The 20,506-nt window shown below is 40.2% G+C and overlaps 1 protein-coding gene across 1 annotated transcript in view; it reads right to left on the minus strand.

The window, feature by feature from the left end:
* Positions 1–20,493, minus strand: part of mob2 (MOB kinase activator 2) — a 140,679-nt gene extending 120,186 nt beyond the window's left edge. Inside the window, exon 1 of the mRNA XM_008108150.3 lies at positions 20,100–20,493. Coding sequence (XP_008106357.1) covers positions 20,100–20,116 — 17 coding nt within the window. The 5' untranslated portion in view covers positions 20,117–20,493. The remainder of the gene's footprint in view (positions 1–20,099) is intronic.
* Between the last annotated feature and the right edge of the window lie 13 nt (positions 20,494–20,506).

Consider the following 20,506-nt stretch of genomic DNA (forward strand, 5'->3'; position numbering starts at 1 on the left):
ATGAGAAATACTAAACTTGGACAATAGCCTAAAGTTCAGTTAGCACTGTTATTCTTAATACATATAATCAGTTCTATCAAAAGAAAAATATTTAAACGAAACAAAATGCCTGTGTTTCAAAACCAGGATCTTTTAAATTCTTGCTCTGGGGAGGTGAGGTGGGTTACATCAAGGAATTACATTTGGAATTTAAGTCAAGTAACATGTAACACATAAAAGCATATATAAATTTATTTTAGATACATTAAAAACCTTGTTGACAAATTATTTGCAGGAAGGAACTGAGGAAATGAATGAACTCTGCAACATGTAGTTAAAATACAGCATTTAATTTACAATAACACATTATAAAAATGCTTCAGCAACTTTATATTTCTAACATTCAGACATCTGCATAACAGATTTGTACACTGCAAAATGCAGACAAAATGTACTAAGACTCCCATATTCATGGGACATTCTTTCCCAGCTGGAACACGGTGACATGAAGCTGTGTATATGACTGAATGCTATTGAATTAGGACATTTCCAGTCCCAGAATACACTGCATTGCAGGATATAGAGAAGGGATCCCCGAACTAAGGCCTTCTGGCAAGATGCAACCCTCCAATGTCATTTACTTGGCCCATGCCCTAAACTTTGTGGAGTTTGGGCCGCCCTAAATCTGAAATGACTTGAAGGCACACAGCAACAACAACAACAACAACAACAACAACCCTAATTTACGTGACTATCTCATCAGCCGAACACAGGCCCACACTTCCCATTGAAATACTGGTAAGTTTAGGTTGGTTAAAATGGTTCTTCATTTTCACTATTGTATTGTTCTTTTTTTTCTTTTCTTTTTTTGCACTACAATTAAGCTATGTATAGTGGAATAGGAATTTGTTCATTTTTTTTTCAAACTATAGTCCAGTCTCCCAGTAGTCTAAGGGACCATGAACAAGCCATCTGCTTAAACAGTTTGGGGACCCCTGACATAGAGATTATTAGAGACATATCCTCTTCAGTAAATTCCTAGAGGCCATTTCCCCCTGAGTGTGGATAAGAGAAAGTGGCTATTGGTATTGTGGTTACAGAGGTCTTACAGTATAATTGGGGAATGTATTTCTTCAGTCCTCATCCACTTGTATCTTACACCAGAATAGTGAGTTAACTGAGTAAACAAATGCATGTCTTCAGTAAGATTGAATGAATACTCCAGATCCAGCTCTACAGTTTTAAACAACAAATTAAGTAATCCAAATAATTAGAAACATGTGAACTAAAAATACAGACCTTCAAAAACTGATGACAAATAAATTCATTTCTACAAAGTAGTCATAAAATGGCAGCAGTTCAATAATAATAGGTACTTATTTTGTTTCACACTGAGGATTATTTCTTCCTTGTGTTAATATGTCTATATATGTCCAAGTGTGTTAAATGTATGAAGAGGAACACTACAGTATGAGATACTTAGCTTCCTGTTCAATACCACTTCCTCTGGAGTATGCAACTGGCCACTTTTGTGTCTGAATGTTTCCTTTATGACAACATTACATGAATTCCACTGTTCAAAAGTGTAAGTATAATAAATGTGAGGCTAGATATTTCAACAACATAATAAGTTATTCTAGAAATACGTTTTAAGAATAAACTGAAGTACAGAAGGGAAAACTCATTTAATCTTCTCTAAGCACTACACCCTATATCTCTCTAAGCCACATTCAAGCAGAAGCATACGAAAAGCACTAGGTCGGAAAACAGGATGTGAACAGGAGGTGCTTTGCACGCACATGCCTTTCTTGTAGAAACTACTGAAACTGGGAAAGAACAGAAGCAGCTACATCAAGCCTACAGGTCATAAAATATGCACAGAGGAGGAGAAACAGCAACTGCAAAAATAGCTATCTAAGAAAGAAACACAATATTGCAGTTCATAAATAATCAAGAAAAAAAATCCCTACTGGCTCCAAGTAATATTGAATGTTACTGAATTAAAGCAGCTTTTAATCTATTAAACAATTAAAAATTAAAGATTTTTACTGCTCATTAAATCAGTGGCCAGCACTACAAGAAGACGGGGAAATTTTAAACACCCTTGGAGTTCCATTGAATAGGAACAGATAACAGGAAGGTATGTCTTAGAGGATGGCAAGAAGAGGACCAGGAATTCCCAGGCAGATCCCAAAGCACATTCAACCACCAAACCAGATTTGTTCTACAGGGTTTTATAATCATAAGCAGCATTTTGAATAATGCAAAGAAATAGACTCAAACCACAAATGTAAAGCTCCACTCCCATTTCAGATGTTGATCTAAGAATAATTTAAAACATGCTAAAATTATTTTAAATTGTGCCTACAGTGTGATCTAAATCAGTGTTACTCAAAGTGGCAATCCATGGACAGTTTGCCAGTCCCTAAGGTGCATTTCAGGGAAACAAAGAAACAATTGTAGCTGATAGGCAATGGTCTCTGACACATAGTGGTGAAAATCACTAAGTCACCATAACCCACTCAGATTGTAATGCCTATTCCCAAAGGGTTTGGTGGAAAGTGAAGTTTTAACTCGGTACCAAAATGATGCTAGTATCAGTTTGAAACAGAGCTTCAAAGAGTCATTCCAGTCTGGGTGCTATAACGTTGGCCAGTGCCATCTCCTGCCACCACCATTATGATCGAGAAAGAGAAAGAGTCCAGCAAATATGTGTTAGGCTTCACCTCTCCAAGAACATCATCCAAATCCTCAGGTTGTACAAATGGAAAAGTATTCATTGTAACTAGGCAAGCAGAGACAATATCACATTATTCTAGCAGTATCCTCAGTCCTTCTCAGGTGCTCACCATATATACAAACCCAGGAGGTTGAAGCTCATAGCACTTAATGACAGATTGCCGAAACTCCACTTCCGCACCCCCAGGTCAGGAGCCCCTAGTGGTGCTGTGGCTTAAACCCTTGTGCCAGCAGGACTGATGACCTGAAGGTTGCGTTGCTGACCAAAAGATTGCCAGTTCAAATCCAACCCAGGCAGAGCACAGATGAGCTCCCTCTATGAACTCCAGCTCCATGCAGGGACATGAGAGAAGCCTCCCACAAGGATGGTAAAAACATAAAAAAAAAACATCCTGGGCAACATCCTTACACACGGCCAATTCTCTCACACCAGAAGCAACTTGCAGTTTCTTAAGTCACTCCTGACATGAAAAAAACACTCTCACACACACATACTTCAGTTAACCAGGAATCTGTGGTACAAGCCAAATCACAAACCACAAGCAGGACCAAGTGCTAGATGAAGGCTTCTTAAAGAAACTTTGCCATCTAATGTCACCCAATATTTCTGTCCTCAATGCTCTAAAAAGCTGTTAGCCATATGGAGACACAAATCTGAACCTACTAATATTAAAGGCTTGTTCTGTGGTGAATACACAGAAGACTAATTTATACTTTCAAATTGAATGACAACTATGTAGTACAAAGCTGAAGGTCACAGATCAAATTCATTATCATCATAAACTGCTTTGGAAGGAGCATAAATAATTCAAAGTGATACAGAGTACCACTAGAGATTTTTTTAAAAAAAGAGCAAAGTACTATACATGCTTCGGTAGCAATTATGTGATTAATAGAAATCAAAACACCATTCTTCTAGCCAAAATCATATCAAAGCACAATGCACAGGGAATTCTAACTACATTTTTATACCCCTATACTGCAACCTGGGAAGCTGGTGTACAAGAAAGGAAGACTTACCAAATAATAAGAGAAAGGTGAACCAATTTCAGGAGACAACCCCCACTTAATTATTGGGGAGACTGATCCATGAAATCATTAGTAAGTGAAAAGATGAATCAACTGAAAACACCTTCTTTCTCCATTTTGGACAAGGTGAAATATACAGTAGGTATTAAATAACTTGTTTAAGCAAAAAGCAAGCCAAGTCTCTCCAGGGAGTAAAAACATTTTTTCCACTGAGAGAGATATATCATTAACAATATAAGGAGGTCCAAAATGTCTGCGAACTAGTTAACTTAAGCAAAGAACCAACATTGTGTGTGAGAGAGAGAAAAACAGACCAGTCTTCAGTTATTTCAACTGTCCTTTTCAAAAGGGCATCTTGCCCACATTCTCTAGAGGCCATGAGACAACACAGCAAACATACCACAGAGCCACGAGAAGAGTTCCTGGCTGCACTACAAGCACTGAAAGGTTGCACAAAGATTTATTAGGGGGAAAAAAAGAAATTAAGCTCAACACATGTTCACTTTTTGTCTTTGTTCCATTTACAGTCTGACAGATCTGAAAACAGCCTGGTCAGCAGCCAAAACTAAGCAGTGCCCTCCCATGAACTTTATTCAGCAATCTATGAAAAATACTCAGCTCCTTGAATATTGCTTCCAAATTAAGTAAATTAGGTGCCACATGCCATACACACTGCCCAGTTATTTTGACAGCCAAAGCAGTTTCTTCTTAATATTTACAGAAGACTCTACTGTTGGCTACTAAAGAAATATAAAATTTTATCTACAAACAAAAAATGTTAATTTCTTTCTCCATTCAAAGACAGAGGAAAATATTTTCACGTTCCATTTTAATATGGCATTATACTGAAAATTATCAATACTAAATTCTAAATGGTATATCATTGTGAAGGTTGGAATCTTGCTGGAGTACTACAGTACTCTTATTACAATACTACAAATAATTATGATTCTTCTGAGACTGCATAAAAGTACAGCCCTTTGTACAGTAGAGTTTCACTTATCCAACCATAAACGGGCTGGCAGAACGTTGGATAAGCGAAAATGCTGGATAATAAGGAGGGATTAAGGAAAAGCCAAGTAAACATCAAATTACATTATGATTTTACAAATTAAGCACCAAAACATCATATTTTACAACAAATTGACAGAAAATGCAGTTCAATACACAGTAACGTTATGTAGTCATTACTGTATTTATGAATTTAGCACCAAAGCATCGCTATGTATTGAAAACACTGACTACAAAAGCATTGGCTACTAACAGACTGACTACAAATAAAGATAGAATTGTATAAAATTGACTTACAGTAACAACATTGTCAAAAATTAAATCTGTAAAAAGTTCAGTCCTTGCTTCCTAGAGAATCAGTTGTGGATCCGGGCAGGGGGCAGACTGGTTGGATAATCCCGAACATTAGATAAATGAGACTGTATTGTATATGCAATCATTTCTGCAAGCACACATAGAGCTCTCTTCCACCTCTTTGATTTGTTAGCTACAGAGTTATTTGCTTACTGTGTAATGGCAGGCCACAAACCCTTGGTCCTTGTTACATAGTAAACTATGAAACTGTCAAATCCAGCACAACTACACTGAAATTTTATATATACAGTATAAGGTAATATGTGGTAGAGAAGAAGTGAAAAAAGTATCTGTCTGTCCACAAAAAACCGTGGACTCACCTTCCAAAATTGCCAACTAATTCCCTCCAAAGGTGCTTCCTGTTCAGGAGTCATATATTCCAAATTCTCATGACCGAGGGTAGCTAAGATAACAAATGCTTTGCCAATTAAGTATGGTAGAAAATATACCATAGAACTTGAAATGCCTTTTCATACCTGTCCTATTGTAGTATAGTTTAAAAATTACAGTACATTTGGATATAAGGTCAGAGGTTCTATTCACTATCCCACAATGTGAATTTGATATGCATAAGAGGAAACCAAGAGTTGTTCAAGCACATTGTAAGACAGAAGTTCTGTTTTGTCAGTAACCTGGCAAATTACCACTATAACAGGTAAAGGGATATTTCTAACCACATTTACGCCTCAATATAAACTGCAGGGTTCCCCACACTATACTCTTGGTAATCAGCTCCAGCTCCATGCGGGGACATGATAAAGGCCTCCCACAAGGATGGTAAAAATATCAAAATATCCGGCCATCCCCTGGGCAACATCCATGCAGATGGCCAATTCTCTCACACCAGAAGCAACTTGCAGTTTCTCAAGTTGCTCCTGACACACACACACACAAAACCTCTCGATAATGAGCACCAAACATAGTAGAATCCCATTCTTCCACAACTCAACACACTGCTGCAGCCCAGAACAAAAAGTTTTCAGCCCTCCTTCACATTCCTCCCAGAAAAAATCCAGTTAGACAGGAACAAGTTTTAAAAGACATTTTACAAAAGAGCTTCCTTTTCTGAGGCTTTGTTAATTAACATATACCTATACTAATTCTTGGAAAAATTCTGTTTAAAGTATTGATAATTGTTGTGACGAGAGAACAAGGTGAATTCACCAGTAATCGCCCATTCAACAGAGTATATGTAGTAACTAATACAGAATTGCTTTCCTCTATATATCAACCTGCCTATTCACAGAAGAAATCTATGAGCCTCTTCCAGGTGCCTTATTCAGTGACCTATACCATGAACACAAGAGTACCTTCCGCAGCAGCAGCCCATTTGTGGCCTCACATTCTTAGTAACCAAATAAGCCCATCAGTTACTTCATACTACAGAAATAGCACACATTTCAAATTTCTAAATCAGGAAAACCTCTGCATGCAATAAAGCTACATGTCAAGAGACAACAGATTTCCAACATTTTACGTTCTTCCCTTAACAGAATAATGCCATATATATCTTCTTAGAAATACCATTAAATTAAATTGGAGCTTACTCTTAGATAAATAAAAAATGCACCCCAAAAGACTTGGTCCAGGTTAAAAACAGTGACAAGCTTCTACTATTACTATATTCTATAGAAAAGGGAAAACAGCACCTCTTTAAACCAGAATAACAGTTTAGGAAGTTAGCATACAGTCATGCCAGGAGTTACTAAATTTTGCTGAACTTTGTGCTAATAAAGTTCCTGAAGAAGCTTGTTTCTGCATTATCTCCACAATTAAGATGAAACAGATAAAAGAAAGACTTAATAGATATACAGTACAAAGGTGTTTTTTAAAAAAATCATTACTAGGCCCTTTCAAGGCAAAGAAGTGAACAGTGAAGAAGAAGTTATATTGCTGTTGACCAAGGTTTAGAGCATCTCATTCCCTATTGTTATTTTATGCCTTCAAGTCATTTCTGATTTATAGCAACCCTAAGGTGAACCACTCATGAGGTTTTCTTGACAAGAGTTATCAAAGGGGGCTTGATTTTGCTTTCCTCTGAAGCTTAAAACATGTGAGTTGCCCAAGGTCACCCAGCAAGTTTCCATGGCTGTTCTCCAGAGTCCTAATGCAACACTCAAACCACTACACCAAATGGATCTCCTCATTACCTATGGATCACAAGAAAACATACTTCACTGCTCAACTGTAATACTACAGCACAACATGAGTGGCATCCTATCTTGACCACCCTATCTATCTGTCCTGAAGTACCCCAGCAGTACTTCAGTTCACATCTCACCACCAACTGTGTCATCACTTCAGATCTCCCCTCCCACCTCAGTCTTACTCTTTATTTTATCAAAATCTTAGTCTCTTTGGGAAAGATATATATCACTCTTGCATTCTAAGCGAAGTTTAGCTTTCTCGGATTACTAATTTAAAATACCAAATAACGGTTATAAATAGTCAAGATTGTTAATAAAAACAAGTAAATTAAAATGACAAATGTTTTTGTAAATCTGCAAGCGTTTGGTGAATGCACTTCATAAATTCAGATACAAAGATCAAAAAGGGTAAGGGTTACAATTTAAGTAGAAACCCTGCAGTAAAGTAGAAGCTGTCACAAGGGTCTGTTGTGATATACTATATCTTTATGGAATATTTGATTCGTCTATAAGCATTTTCAAGTATGGCCTGATGGAGAGAAAGATTTGGAGAGAAAGATTTACAAAAACAGAAGCACATGGAACAAAGGTGTTTTCAACAAAGCTATACATGGAAAAGGGGCATCTGCTTTATGAGGCTTAGACATGACCTTCTAGAGTTCATAACCTTTTGGAAAAGCAGGAATCTCCAGAGTCTTTTGGAAGTGCAACCCTTTTGGTGATTAAGTGGCATTCACAATATTTGGAATAATCATAACCTTTTGTAAAGTATGATCTTCCTAAGAAGAGTTAAATACTCATTTGAGTGAATCTTCTCTGTAGTGGTAAATATCCACTAGTATTCATGCAAGGCAAATTAGGCTTCTCTCTGGTTATTTATTTATTTATTTATGATATTTCTATCCCGCCTTTCTCTAACCCGAAGGGGACTCGAGGTGGCTTTACATAAGAGACAACTTTTCGATGCCTTGACAACAATACAGCATTGAAAGAATAATAGAATAGAAGCAGGCCCGTAGCCAGGATTTTGATTCGAGGGGGGGGGGGGCTGGGATTTTGGTTCGGGGGGGGGGGGGGGCTGAGTCTGAGTGAGAGAGGATCTAGCCTAGCAAACCTTTTGTATCGTTATCCCAATACCCCCATGTATATGGGATATATTGAGCATGGTGATCAGATCATGATACGAATAAACATAACAGTTTAAATAATAAATGTAAGGCCTTCTCGCGGACTATCCCGAGAATTTCGGGGGGGGGGGGGCTGAAGCCCCTCAAGCCCCCCTCCCCCCGGCTACATGCCTGAATATAAGTAAAACAACTAAAAACATTTAAAAACCATACAATCATAATTAATCACATAACATGCAAGCATAAACCAGGCCATTCCTATAGTCATAGCATGTCATTCCATATCTGTTTGTTTATTGCACAGGTTCTCCAAAGACTTGGTCACAGGGCAACATTTTTACTTTCCTGCGGAAGATCAGGAGGGAGGAGCTGATACAATATCCCTGAAAGGGAGTTCAAAAGCTGATGGGGCCACCACTGAGAAGGCCCCGCCTCTCATGCCCACCAATTGCACCTGCGAAGAAGGAGGGACCGAGAGTAGGGCCTCCCCAGATGATCTTAAACTACAAGATGGTTCATAGGGGGAGAAACGGTCAGACAGGTGAGCTGAGCCAGAATCGTTCAGGGCTTTATAGGCTAAAGCCAGCACTTTGAATTGTGCTTGGTAGCACACTGGCAGCCAGTAGAGTTAACACAATAGGGGGGTTGTATGCTCCCTATATGGAACTCTGGTGAGCAATCTAGCTGCTGCCCATTGCACCATCTGAAGCTTCCGAAAAGTCTTCAAAGGAAACCCCACATAGAGCGCATTGCAGTAATCTATTTAGGATGTAAACAGAGCATGGACTACTGTGGCCAAGTCAGACTTCCCAAGGTAGGATGCAACTGGCACACAAACTTCAATTGTGCAAAAGCTCCCCTGGCCAACGCTGAAACCTGGGATTCCAGGCTCAGTGATGAATCGAGGAGAACTACCCAGCTGCGAACCTGCGTCTTCTGGGGGAGTGTAACCCCGTCCAACACAGGCTGTAACCCTGTGCCCTGTTTGGCTTTGCGACTGGCCAGGAGTACCTCTGTCTTCTCTGGATCCAATTTCAATTTGTTCACCCTCATCCAGACCGTCACAGCTGCCAAGCACCAGTTCAGGACCTGGACAGCCTCCTTAGAAACAGGTGGAAAGGAGTGATAGAGTTGGACATCATCTACATACAGATGATGTCGAATCCCAAAACTCCAGATGATCTCTCCCAATGGCTTCATGTAGATGTTAAACAACATGGGAGACAGTATTGAACCCTTTGGGACCCCACAGGACAAAGGCTGTGAGACTGAGCAGTCATTTCAAGTCTGAAATGACTTGAAGGCACACAACAACAACAATCCTAATTAACTTGACTATCTTATTGGCCAGAAGAAGGCCCACACTTCCCACTAAAACCCTGATAGGTTTATGTTGGTTAGATTTGTTTTTATTTTTAAATACTGTATTGTTCTTTCATTGTTGTTGTCTTTGCACTACAAAAATAAGACATGTGCAGTGTGAATAGGAATTTGTTCCTTTTTTTTCCAAATGATAATTCGGCCCCTCGACAGGCTGAAGGATTGTGGACCGGCCCTCTGCTTAAAAAGTTTCAACTTTTCTAGATACTTGCCAGCCACATTGCAAAAAAAAAATCATCTGATTAACTCCTTCACTGAGCCTAACTATATGGATAAGAGCAAAAAAATTATGAGTGTATGACAATATATCTGACATGTATTTTATCAAATAAGGCTTTACAACAGCAGTGGGAATCGAGGAGTACTCCCATTATTACTGGATTACAAGCTTCAGCAGCAGTATCCTGCACAGCCAATGTTGAGGGATACTAGGCATTCCACTTGGCAACAGTTGAAGGACCACACAATTCCCAATCCTACTTTACCACGTCATTCATACATGCATGCCTGCACATGCAGCGGTACACATCCATCTGTGCACACAAATATGGCAAGTGACTGAACTATAAAAAGGTTAACACCTTGCTAAAATAGGTTCATAGTTTCTCCTGATCATACTGACCTATATGCCATAAATTTTATAATGTATAAAGCAGCAACGTTTTTCCAAATTCTAGGCACTCTTAGACTTCTTAATAATGGCTTAAGGCAAAAACAAAGGTTAAGTGTAATCAAAGGAATTCAGAGCAGAAAGGCTTTACACATTACCTCATGCGATTAACACTGCAATCTTATTCTACATGTAGGAAATTGATGCATTTGGGAGTACTAGTTTAATCAGGAATCTAAGTACAATAAATGACCAAGTTAGAATTGCTACAGAACTACCTAGAAAGAAATTATCCTTGGCTTATCCCCATTCTCCAACATGATGCAAGTATTATCAAACTGCCCAGGAACTGTCATCACCCTTGTATTAAACTAAATAAACATGAAAATAGACAAATGGAAGGGATAATTCCAGCACTTATGTTAAAAAGAAAACTATACAAAAACACAAGGTAACATGTTTAAAAGTAGTGAAGGCAAAAAAATCAAGACAACATTATAATAATAATACATTTTATTTACACCCCTACCCCGTCCCATCTCCCCGAAGGGACTCGGGCCGGCTTTCAACATGGATAAATACAATAAAATCATAGGAAAAAAAATAACACATCAGATGAATATAAGACAAAACAAGATAAACCAAAGCACAAGTAAACAAAAATTAAATAGTAAGCACTATGAAACATTAGTTAAAATCACAGTTATTCCTATATTCCGTTCAGTATTATTCATCATTATTTAATGCGACATTAATAAACATTATTTATAATACTGACCACAGCTTAGGAAAGGTCAAATCCAAAGAGATGCCAGCAAAGTTAACAATTATGAACACATAAACTGTAAAAGACAAGACCCTATTCCCTTAATAGTGAAGGCTCTATTCCAACACATAAAGAGGAGTGCAAACTGATCCAAACTAGATCTTTGATTACAAAGCTACTAAAAATACATCAGAAGCAGGAAACCAACTAAGGTGGTGCTGGGCTGTTAGACAAGAAAGGTGTGAAAGCACAGGAGGATATGACAATATCATTGAGCTTCACTGCATTCTTTGCACCTGTCCTTATTCTAGAAAAAAATATTTGATAGCATAAACCAGGAAAGACACCTGAAAATCTAAGTCAAATAGAGGTGAAGTTCAAGTGTTAGATGGCATGATACAAAACACAAACAGTTGCTTTGTCTCTTTTTAAAATGTATAGTTCATAAATTAACAATAGTGGTTACCAGTAAAATTTAGCTATATAAAAGTATTTCATATTATGGCAGAGAGTCTGCTATCATGATGAAATTATCTAACCAATAATAATCATGATAGCTATATGGTACCCCCTTGTCAGAAAAGCAGTTTACCACTTAAACTCAATTGTTATGATTGAGCCTCATGGCTCTGTTACTGGCAGACGTGGGCGTAAGACTCCTCGAGAGTCAGATACTCTCGAGGAGCGAGAAAGAAAGAGACTGCGAGATATCTTTGCAGCACCATCTGACGAAGAGTCTTTTGAGGGGTTTACGGAGAGAATGGAGGAGGGGCTGGTTAGCTCGGAGGAGGATGAGATGGATTGGACTCGGGTGAGGGAGGAATTGGGTGCCACTGGCAATGATGGGATGGAAGATGAATGGGGACCTTCAGGATTAGACCCATGGACAAGCTGGAGGGATGGGACGGGATCCACAGCTGGGGATGCTGTGGGGCGTAGTCAGAGGTGTTCCAGCTCTGATGAGGAAAGTGATGAGGAAACACCCGGGTTAAGGAGGGCAGCTGATAGTGATGAGGATTTGTAACTGGCATAAAATGAGGCTTGGGAGCAATTGCAAATTGCGTTGGGCAAGGTAATCTGGACGAACGCTTGGGATCTGTGTGGGACGCTTTCCTGAAGACTGGTGTGTTTTTGTGTGCTGATACGTAAGTTGTTTTGGAATTTGGGGTCAGACGGCGGGAGGAATTGTGTGGGCTTTTGTTTGTGCAAACTTGTGCTTAATCTCATTAGCTTTGACCTTCCGTCGTCTTCTTGACGGACGCCATCTCCTGCTTTGGATTTCGGACTGAACTGACCACGGCTTGACTTCCCCCTACTCGGACTTGGTGAAACTACAAACGTCTGCTTCTGGCTTGAACTACGGAAAGGAACTGGGTCTACTCTACTGCTTCAATCCTCGGCTGATCTGTGTGTATTGGAAATCTTGCCTGCTGTGTGGAGGAGTGACTCAAGTTACTCAAAGCACAGTGCTGGCAGCAGAGAGGAATCTGCTGCCAATTAGCTGCATTCTTTTGAACACTTTGTTCCCCGGCTTTTGTTTTGTTTATCTTCAGGCTGAAGCAAGCTGTTTGTTTTTACCCGGATTAAACTTCGGTTTAATCCGGTTTATCTTTTGAGCGTTTTTCCTTGCCCCTTTTTGCTTTTAAAGGCTAATACTGCCTGGCCCTTGTATTTTACGGGCATTTTGAGTTCTGTAATCCAATAAACTCTGTTATCTTTGATCTTGTGGCGTTCTGTCCTTGACATCAATTGTTCTTAGAGCAAAGAGTGCTAAATCATCTGGCTGGCTACTGTTGGAAACAGGATGCAAGAGCAATCCTATCCTTCTTACTCAGAAACAGGCTTAGTCCCTATTAACTGTGTTTAGGATTAGAGCCTAAATGAACTATAGATCTGACCCATTAGGACAATCCTTATGTTTGTAATCTAGTCAACCACGTACGATGACCTAAATGTTTAGATCTCGGGTGCACTCAAACCTTACTAGTATGATAATTTGTTTCACCATCAAAAATAGCTTTTCTAGCTGCTACTCGGAAAGAAAAGTTTTGAAAAATATAAACTAGTGTTTTTTACATTAAAGCATTTTATCTGGAGAATGAAATTTCTGTTATGTCAATGTGGACAGTGTCAGTGATGCCTCACTGTGCCAACTAATACATGTTCAAACAATATTAATATTTGACATTCAGTGACAGGGTTGAGTGATTGGAGGTCATCAAACTAATTTCACCCAGTAGGTTGAGCCTTAGGGAAAACGAGGGAAAGAGCTGACAGACAGAGCCATGTAAAGCAAGAGCTTTCTCCCTTCTAGAAAAAAAAAGATTAAAACAGGGGAGCCATACTGAATAGTAGGAGAGGAACTGGCCTGCACAGTTAAAAACTCTTGCAAGAGTTATTTGTCCTTCTTTGATCAGCCTGCTGGGCATGAAAGTAGCAAAAACAGAGCAGCAACATCCACAGCCTGCATGGCAACCACCAACAGACTTCTCCCAAAGGACTAAAGTCCTAATAAAGAAGGGAGCTTTTCCACTACTGTTCTGCGAGAAGAATTAGACAGAAGATGTTAGATATATTCTAAATGCAAAGAAACATTATCCAACATTATGGATAGGGAATCTGTAGTCTTCCAGGTCTTAATGACTGGAAGCTTCCACAATCCCTAACATTGGTTATTCTAGTTCTAGTCAATGAAAACTGGACTTGAATATTATCTGGGGCCCTTGAAAGCACACAATTATTTCACGATGTTTCTCATGAAGTTCTGAGATTTGCAGTCTGACGAATCAATTGGAGCGGAGACTCCAATTTGATCATAATGCTATTTCTCCAAACATCATCGCTTTTGGTCAAAACATGAGTGCAAATAAAGTTGTTAGCCATCATCGTCTTCATTGTAGTATGAAATTATTATGGCACAAATTAGAGAATAGTGTTCTTTCAGGCAAAATGATAGTTCCTTCAGAAGCAGATACCCTGAACTCCCAAGTGCCTTCTGCCTTCTCTTGTGGAACAAAGGTTTTAACTAGCTCTGTGGACAACAAGCAGAGGCTGGACAATTTTCCCAGGTCAATTAAGGATCCCCTTAGGAACAGATAATGTAATTCCTCATCCTGAGCTTTTTTGTCTTTGCCTTTCTTCAATAACCATAGGGAAGATTATGGAAATACATGACAGGAGGCATATATAATGCACCATCGACACTGTATCTTGCTATTATGATTACATAAGAGATTCCTAAATTGTAGTTCAACCATCTCATTTCTACACCAGTTGAAAATCTTATATACAGTAGAGTCTCACTTATCCAACACTCGCTTATCCAACATTCTGGATTATCCAACGCATTTTTGCAGTCAATGTTTTCAATACATCATGATATTTTGGTGCTAAATTTGTAAATACAGTAATTACTACATAGCATTACTGTGTATTGAACTACTTTTTCTGTCAAATTTGTTGTATAACATGATGTTTTGGTGCTTAATTTGTAAAATCATAACCTAATTTAATGTTTAATAGGCTTTTTCTTAATCTCTCCTTATTATCCAACATATTCGCTTAACCAACGTTCTGCCGGCTGGTTTACGTTGGATAAGCGAGACTCTACTGTATGTGTAAGGTATATTACTTAGTATGCAGTTTATAGGTTCTTGTGTAATCCTCGCCATCACTCTTTAGGGCAGGATATTTCTATCCCCAAATTATTAGAAACAGTTTAAATTATAATTATTTGATTAAAGAACACAAATGAATCCCTTGCATTATATCTGGCTATATAGGAAACAGCTGTTTTGTAAGAGAGCTGATCACATGTAAAGTTTACAAAGCATTCAGAAACTTTCTAACACATCTCCTACAAACAAACCATCCTCACAAAAATAATTTTAGTTGGCACGGACCAAATCATACCGATTATTATTGAACATTGATAATCCTGTCACATTCAGATTTACACATTCAGTTAGTTTTACTCCTTCTTAATCAATGTGGTAAAATCCAAAATGAGAAAAATTAAATTACTCTAAAGAACAGATTGTCTTTATTTGTAGCACTGAAAAGTAACAACCCAACAATCCTTCTAACGCTCTTCCACAACAAAATAAAATGTTTCACCAGATCCGTTATCGCATCTAAGTTCATACAACCCTTTAAAAACTCTGTAAAGTTAAAGCTGTGTCATGTTTACTACATGTAATGAGTTTTAAAAGGTGCAATGCCTTGCATAACATTCTGCCTGTCTGCAGTACAACTCCTGTGCAGCCTAACAGGATTTACACACGCCCTTAAGTCAGTAACCTTGACATTAATATGACACGGTTCTGCAGTAGACTATGGGCTCTTTAGCCAGTGCAATGGAAGGTCATGTCAACTTGGTGGCTCAATTCTGGAAGATTGGTTAGTTTTTTTCCACCCCACATAACAGCAAATCACTGAAAAAACAAACTGCATCCTGAAGTTCAGGTGAGGAAGTCATGCCATTATAAATTTCGTCTTAATGTACACCACATATAGACCAAATAGAAGCAGAAGCACAATGTTTCTTGATACTACAATTACCTTGGTTACTTTCCTCCAAAACAACTTTCATATTTCCTTCCTCCATTTAGATTTGGTGTGGTAATAATATTCCCTAATCTTCTAACCATGGTTAAATAAAAACATCACCATCTGCCTAAATGGTCCCATCTCTTTTATCCAACATAAAGAACGTCCATTGTTACCTTTGGGAAACTATGTATTTACTGAGGTTAAACACTAATGATGGTTTACTTTAACCAGGACTTCTACAGTATCCTCAATCTCCAATTAAAGATAATCATTAGGTAGATTTACTGCTCTGACACCAAGAGTGAAAATGTAGAGGAAATCCCCGAAGAAAAAGAAAGAGGTGGATGCTTCCAATCTCTTAACCTTCAGGAAATATAGCACATGCAGTTAAGTTTACACTCATAACTAAGCCCAGAGTTTTTCAATTCAAACTAAAAAAAGGCAGATGGGAATTAAACTCAACCAATACTTGCAATAAAAAGCAATTGCCTAGTCATCATAAAGTTGAATACAGAGTATACTATAATATTATTATTCTACTTAGGCTGAGAAGAACATACAAATGTTCCTGAAAGTAACATTTGCCAAAGACACTGTAATCCAAGCAGCAGAAACTTTAATAAGCAATACTAAAAAAATCCCAAAGCATTCAACTGATTTCAGTTTTTCCTTTTTATTTTGCCATTCTCGAAGGTTTTCCTTCCTTGAAAAATATATTCTAAAATTTTACTTACAGTCAATACTGCTGCTCATTATTAGGCTTTTGCTTTAGTAATGGAGTACAAACCAGTGAACCTCCAGCTGTTGATGAACTGTCCCCTCCCATTATCCCTCACTATTCACCAAGTAAATTGGAAATAATGGGAACCAGAGTCTAAATCCATTATTCCAGGTCAGAGAACCATGTGCTCCTGAAACTTGAAATACACTTGCAAACTATGATGTTCCAAACTGAGCTCAAATTATAGCACGAAGACAAGCAACTTAAAAGCACACTTATGGAGCACATATTACTCACCAATAGATTTGGCAACACTGCACTTTATAATTTGCTCAAGGCAAAATATTCATGTAGCTGGAAAGCACTCAGATCTTTGCACATTGTCATAGCTAACTTCCCAACCTAACTGAGATTTTCAGCTCTAAAACCAGCACCAAATAGCTTTCTGCCTCTGTGTAATTAACATTAATCCCAAACTCTTCAAGGCCCCTGGTGTGGCAATTATTTGGTTTTAACCTCTGCCAAGGTCTCTCCTCTTCTACGTTCTAGAAAGCAAACTGCTGAAAATAATTTAAGGTGTGACTTGAAGAACTTAAAAAAAAAACATGTCTACATTGACAAAGATAGGCCAAGACCTGCCTGAATACAAGTTATTGCTGCATTGATGATTTGTATTCCACATTCCTTTCTCTTACTATCTAATTAAGCAATATTATTGGGTTGAACAACTAAGATATTTAAGAGCATCACTCCCCAAATGGTTTTCAGTATTAGCTCCTATGATGTTAATATTATCTCTCTGCTTCTCATTCTGGCCAAGTTATATTTGACAGTGACCAAGTCTGCTATTACCATATATACAAATCTTTATTGCTGTAGGGAGATAACTGAGGGGGGGGGGGGTTAGGGGTTCAAACCCCCTCCAAATTATTCAGGTTAAAAAAAACTGGTTAACTATTGAATTTTAACTGGTTATCCAAATCTCCATGAGTGTCACTAAAGCTTATCTGTCTTGAGTGTCCACTGAAGTTTATCAATGGAGCCTGATTTCTGAATTATTTTGCGTTATGGAACTGCTCTTCATGATTCGCTAAAAAAAAGTTTCAAATCCCCCCCCCCCCCCCCCATTTTTTCTGGCTTTGGCCTTGCTGCCATGGTATTCCTAAGGAAAAAGAGAAAAAATTAAATACCTTCCTGCAGAAATGAAATAAAGCAAGCCAGGAATTACTAACCATTTGGCATCCCTTGGTATCCAGCAACACAAAATCCCAAACCAGCTGCTGTGATGCTCCATGACTGCCCATCAGGAAAAGTCCCTTAATGACATCTGATCTAGCATTCCTGCTGCTCAGTAAACCCTTTCCTCACCGGTCACACTTTGTGCTTCCCTCACTCCACACTTTTTGGGACTCCCTCCTCCTTGGCATGGGGGCTGTGCCAGGGCTCAGGTTCCCATGGAAACGGGATCTCGCTACACCTTCTTATTCAAGCCAGATTTGCTGCCCTCCTCCCAGCCCCCAAGTAATCCAGGGCATCCTCTGCCTGCATTTCTTGATAATCCCTGGTTCATAAACAACGGAACAGTAGAGTGTATTACAGGAACACGTTCCAAAACATCCTGGAAAAAGGCCACATCCTTGAGTTCAGACTGCGTTTTCCTGTAGTAATGATCAGCCCTTATTCCACACATCAAACAACTTAACTTGGGCTGCATTCACTGCTCCCTATTTTCATGTGCAACAGACAACTCTGCAGATGAACAGGAAATCGGCACAGTTTCATCTCATCTCATGTTTTCAGGCCTATCCCGCTGGAAAAGGGGAGAAAATGGAGGGGCTTTGGCAGATAAAAAGCTCCAAGCAAAACTTAGCACTGGTTGATAATCCTTATCTGAAATGCTCAAGACCATAAGTGTCCCATATTTTGGACTTTGGAATACTTTGTGTATACTTTGGCCCTATGTATCCACAATTTTTTTGCCATTTTATCTAAAGACCACCATTATAACACTCCAGTGCATATACAGTAGTCTCTCACTTATCCAAGCTAAACGGGCCGGCAGAAGCTTGGATAAGCGAATATCTTGGATAATAAGGAGGGATTAACAGTGTCTCCAATGTTGGATTAGTGCAGTTTAGCCCCACACGAACAGCCATGGCTCAATGCTGGGGATCGTGGGAGCCATGGTTTCACAAGGTCTTTAGCCTTCTCTGGCTTATAGCGAGAGAGGTGCTCCATCCATGGCAGGCATGAGCAAACCTCAGCCCTCCAGGTGTTTTGGATTCCAACTACCACAATTCTTAACAGTCTACCGGCTGTTAGGAATTGTGGGAGTTGAGGTCCAAAACACTTGCAGGGCTAAGGTTTGCCCACTCCTGTAGAAGGAAGATCTGCAGAGAACGCCTTCCTCTTGCTCCTGCCACCATCACAAATATGGTTGGTGGGGACAAGAGTGAGAGCCCCTTCTTGATGGTGGCCCCCCGACTTTGCTACTCCCTTCCCAGGGAGATTAAGCTGGCCCACACTCTGTCCGCCCAGATGGCGTAGTGGACTAAGTGACTTGAAGGTTGGGTTGCTGACCTGAAAGCTGCCAGGTTCGAATCCCACCTGGGGAGAGTGTGGATGAGCTCCCTCTATCAGCTCCAGCTCCATGCGGGGACATGAGAGAAGCCTCCCACAAGGATGGTAAAAACATCAAAACATCCGGGCGTCCCCTGGGCAACGTCCTTGCAGACGGCCAATTCTCTCACTCCAGAAGCAACTCCGGTTGCTCCTGACACGAAAAAAAAAAAAACTCTGTCCGCCTTCTGCAAGGATTTGAAAACCTGGATGTTCCAGTGTGCCTTTGATGATGATTAGCTCCTGTCCATGAATGCCCAGCCCTAACTTACCGGTAAGGTTGCACTCAGCACTTTACCCCCAGCCTTGGCTCAGCACTCTCTAGTTCAGGCATAGGCAAACTTCGGCCCTCCTGGAGTTTTGGACTTCAACTCCCACAATTCCTAACAGCCAGTAGGAATTGTGGGAGTTGAAGTCCAAAACACCTGGAGGGCTGAAGTTTGTCCATGCCCGCTCTAGTCTAATCATGCCCACCATATGCCTGGTTACTGGTTATTGAGGTTTGTTTGATACACGTTTAATGATGGTTTTATACCCTACTATTTTTAATTGTTTTAATTACTCTGTTATATTTTATGTCTTAACTGTGTTCTAGCTGGTAAATGTTTTTGTATGCCCTGGGTTTGGTCTTGCCTGTAAGCCGCCCCCAGTCCCTTCGGGGAGATGGTGGCGGGGTATAAATATAATGTTATTATTGTTGTAAAGAATGCAGCTCGAGGCCACGTTGTCTGTCATGAGATACTGGGAATTGTAGTCTGGTGAAGCGTGAGCTCTCTTAGGCAGGGAAGGCTAAAGACCTTGCAGAACAACAAAGCCCAGGATCCCACAGCATTGGCCCACAGCAATCTGGAACTGAATTAATTCCACACTGCATGCGTGTTCAGTGTTAAGAGATGCTCAACCTGCAGTCCTTAGGAGCAGCCGCCTGCAACTTCCAAACCTCTGTGAGGAAGAAAAGAGCCTCCTTCTGGGAAGGCTGTAAAGCAGAGGCTGAATGGCCACCTGCAAGGAGTGCTTGGATGGTGCCTGGCCCGGCCCTGGGAGCCCGGGAAGGCAGGTTACTCACCCCATGAGCCAGTCCATGGCGACGGTGGGCCGGGGGAGCAAGCAAGCAGGCGACTCTGGCTGGAGAGTGCCCGCCGCCCGCTGCCCGCCCGCCGCCGGCCTCAGCGCCTCTCTCCCCGCCGGCCCCGGCCTCTGAGGCGGACCATGGGTGCCTCTTCTCAGTCCGGACCTTCTCCTTCCCGCTTCTCCTCCTCCTCTTCGGCAACCTTCGCTTTCGGTTCAGCGGCGGCTTGGCTGCTGCTGCTGCTCCTTCCTCCTCCTCCTCCTCCTCGAGGTTCCCGCCCTCAAGGCAGCGCCCGCCGGCTCCACTCAGCCAACCAGCCGGAATGAGCGAGGCACAGAGCGCCACTCGCTCGCTCTCTCGCTCTATCTGAGGATGGCCGGAAGTAAACACACCGCGTTTCCTAC

This window comes from Anolis carolinensis, chromosome 1, assembly GCF_035594765.1.
Source record: "Anolis carolinensis isolate JA03-04 chromosome 1, rAnoCar3.1.pri, whole genome shotgun sequence".
Classification (NCBI taxonomy): Eukaryota; Metazoa; Chordata; class Lepidosauria; order Squamata; family Dactyloidae; genus Anolis; species Anolis carolinensis.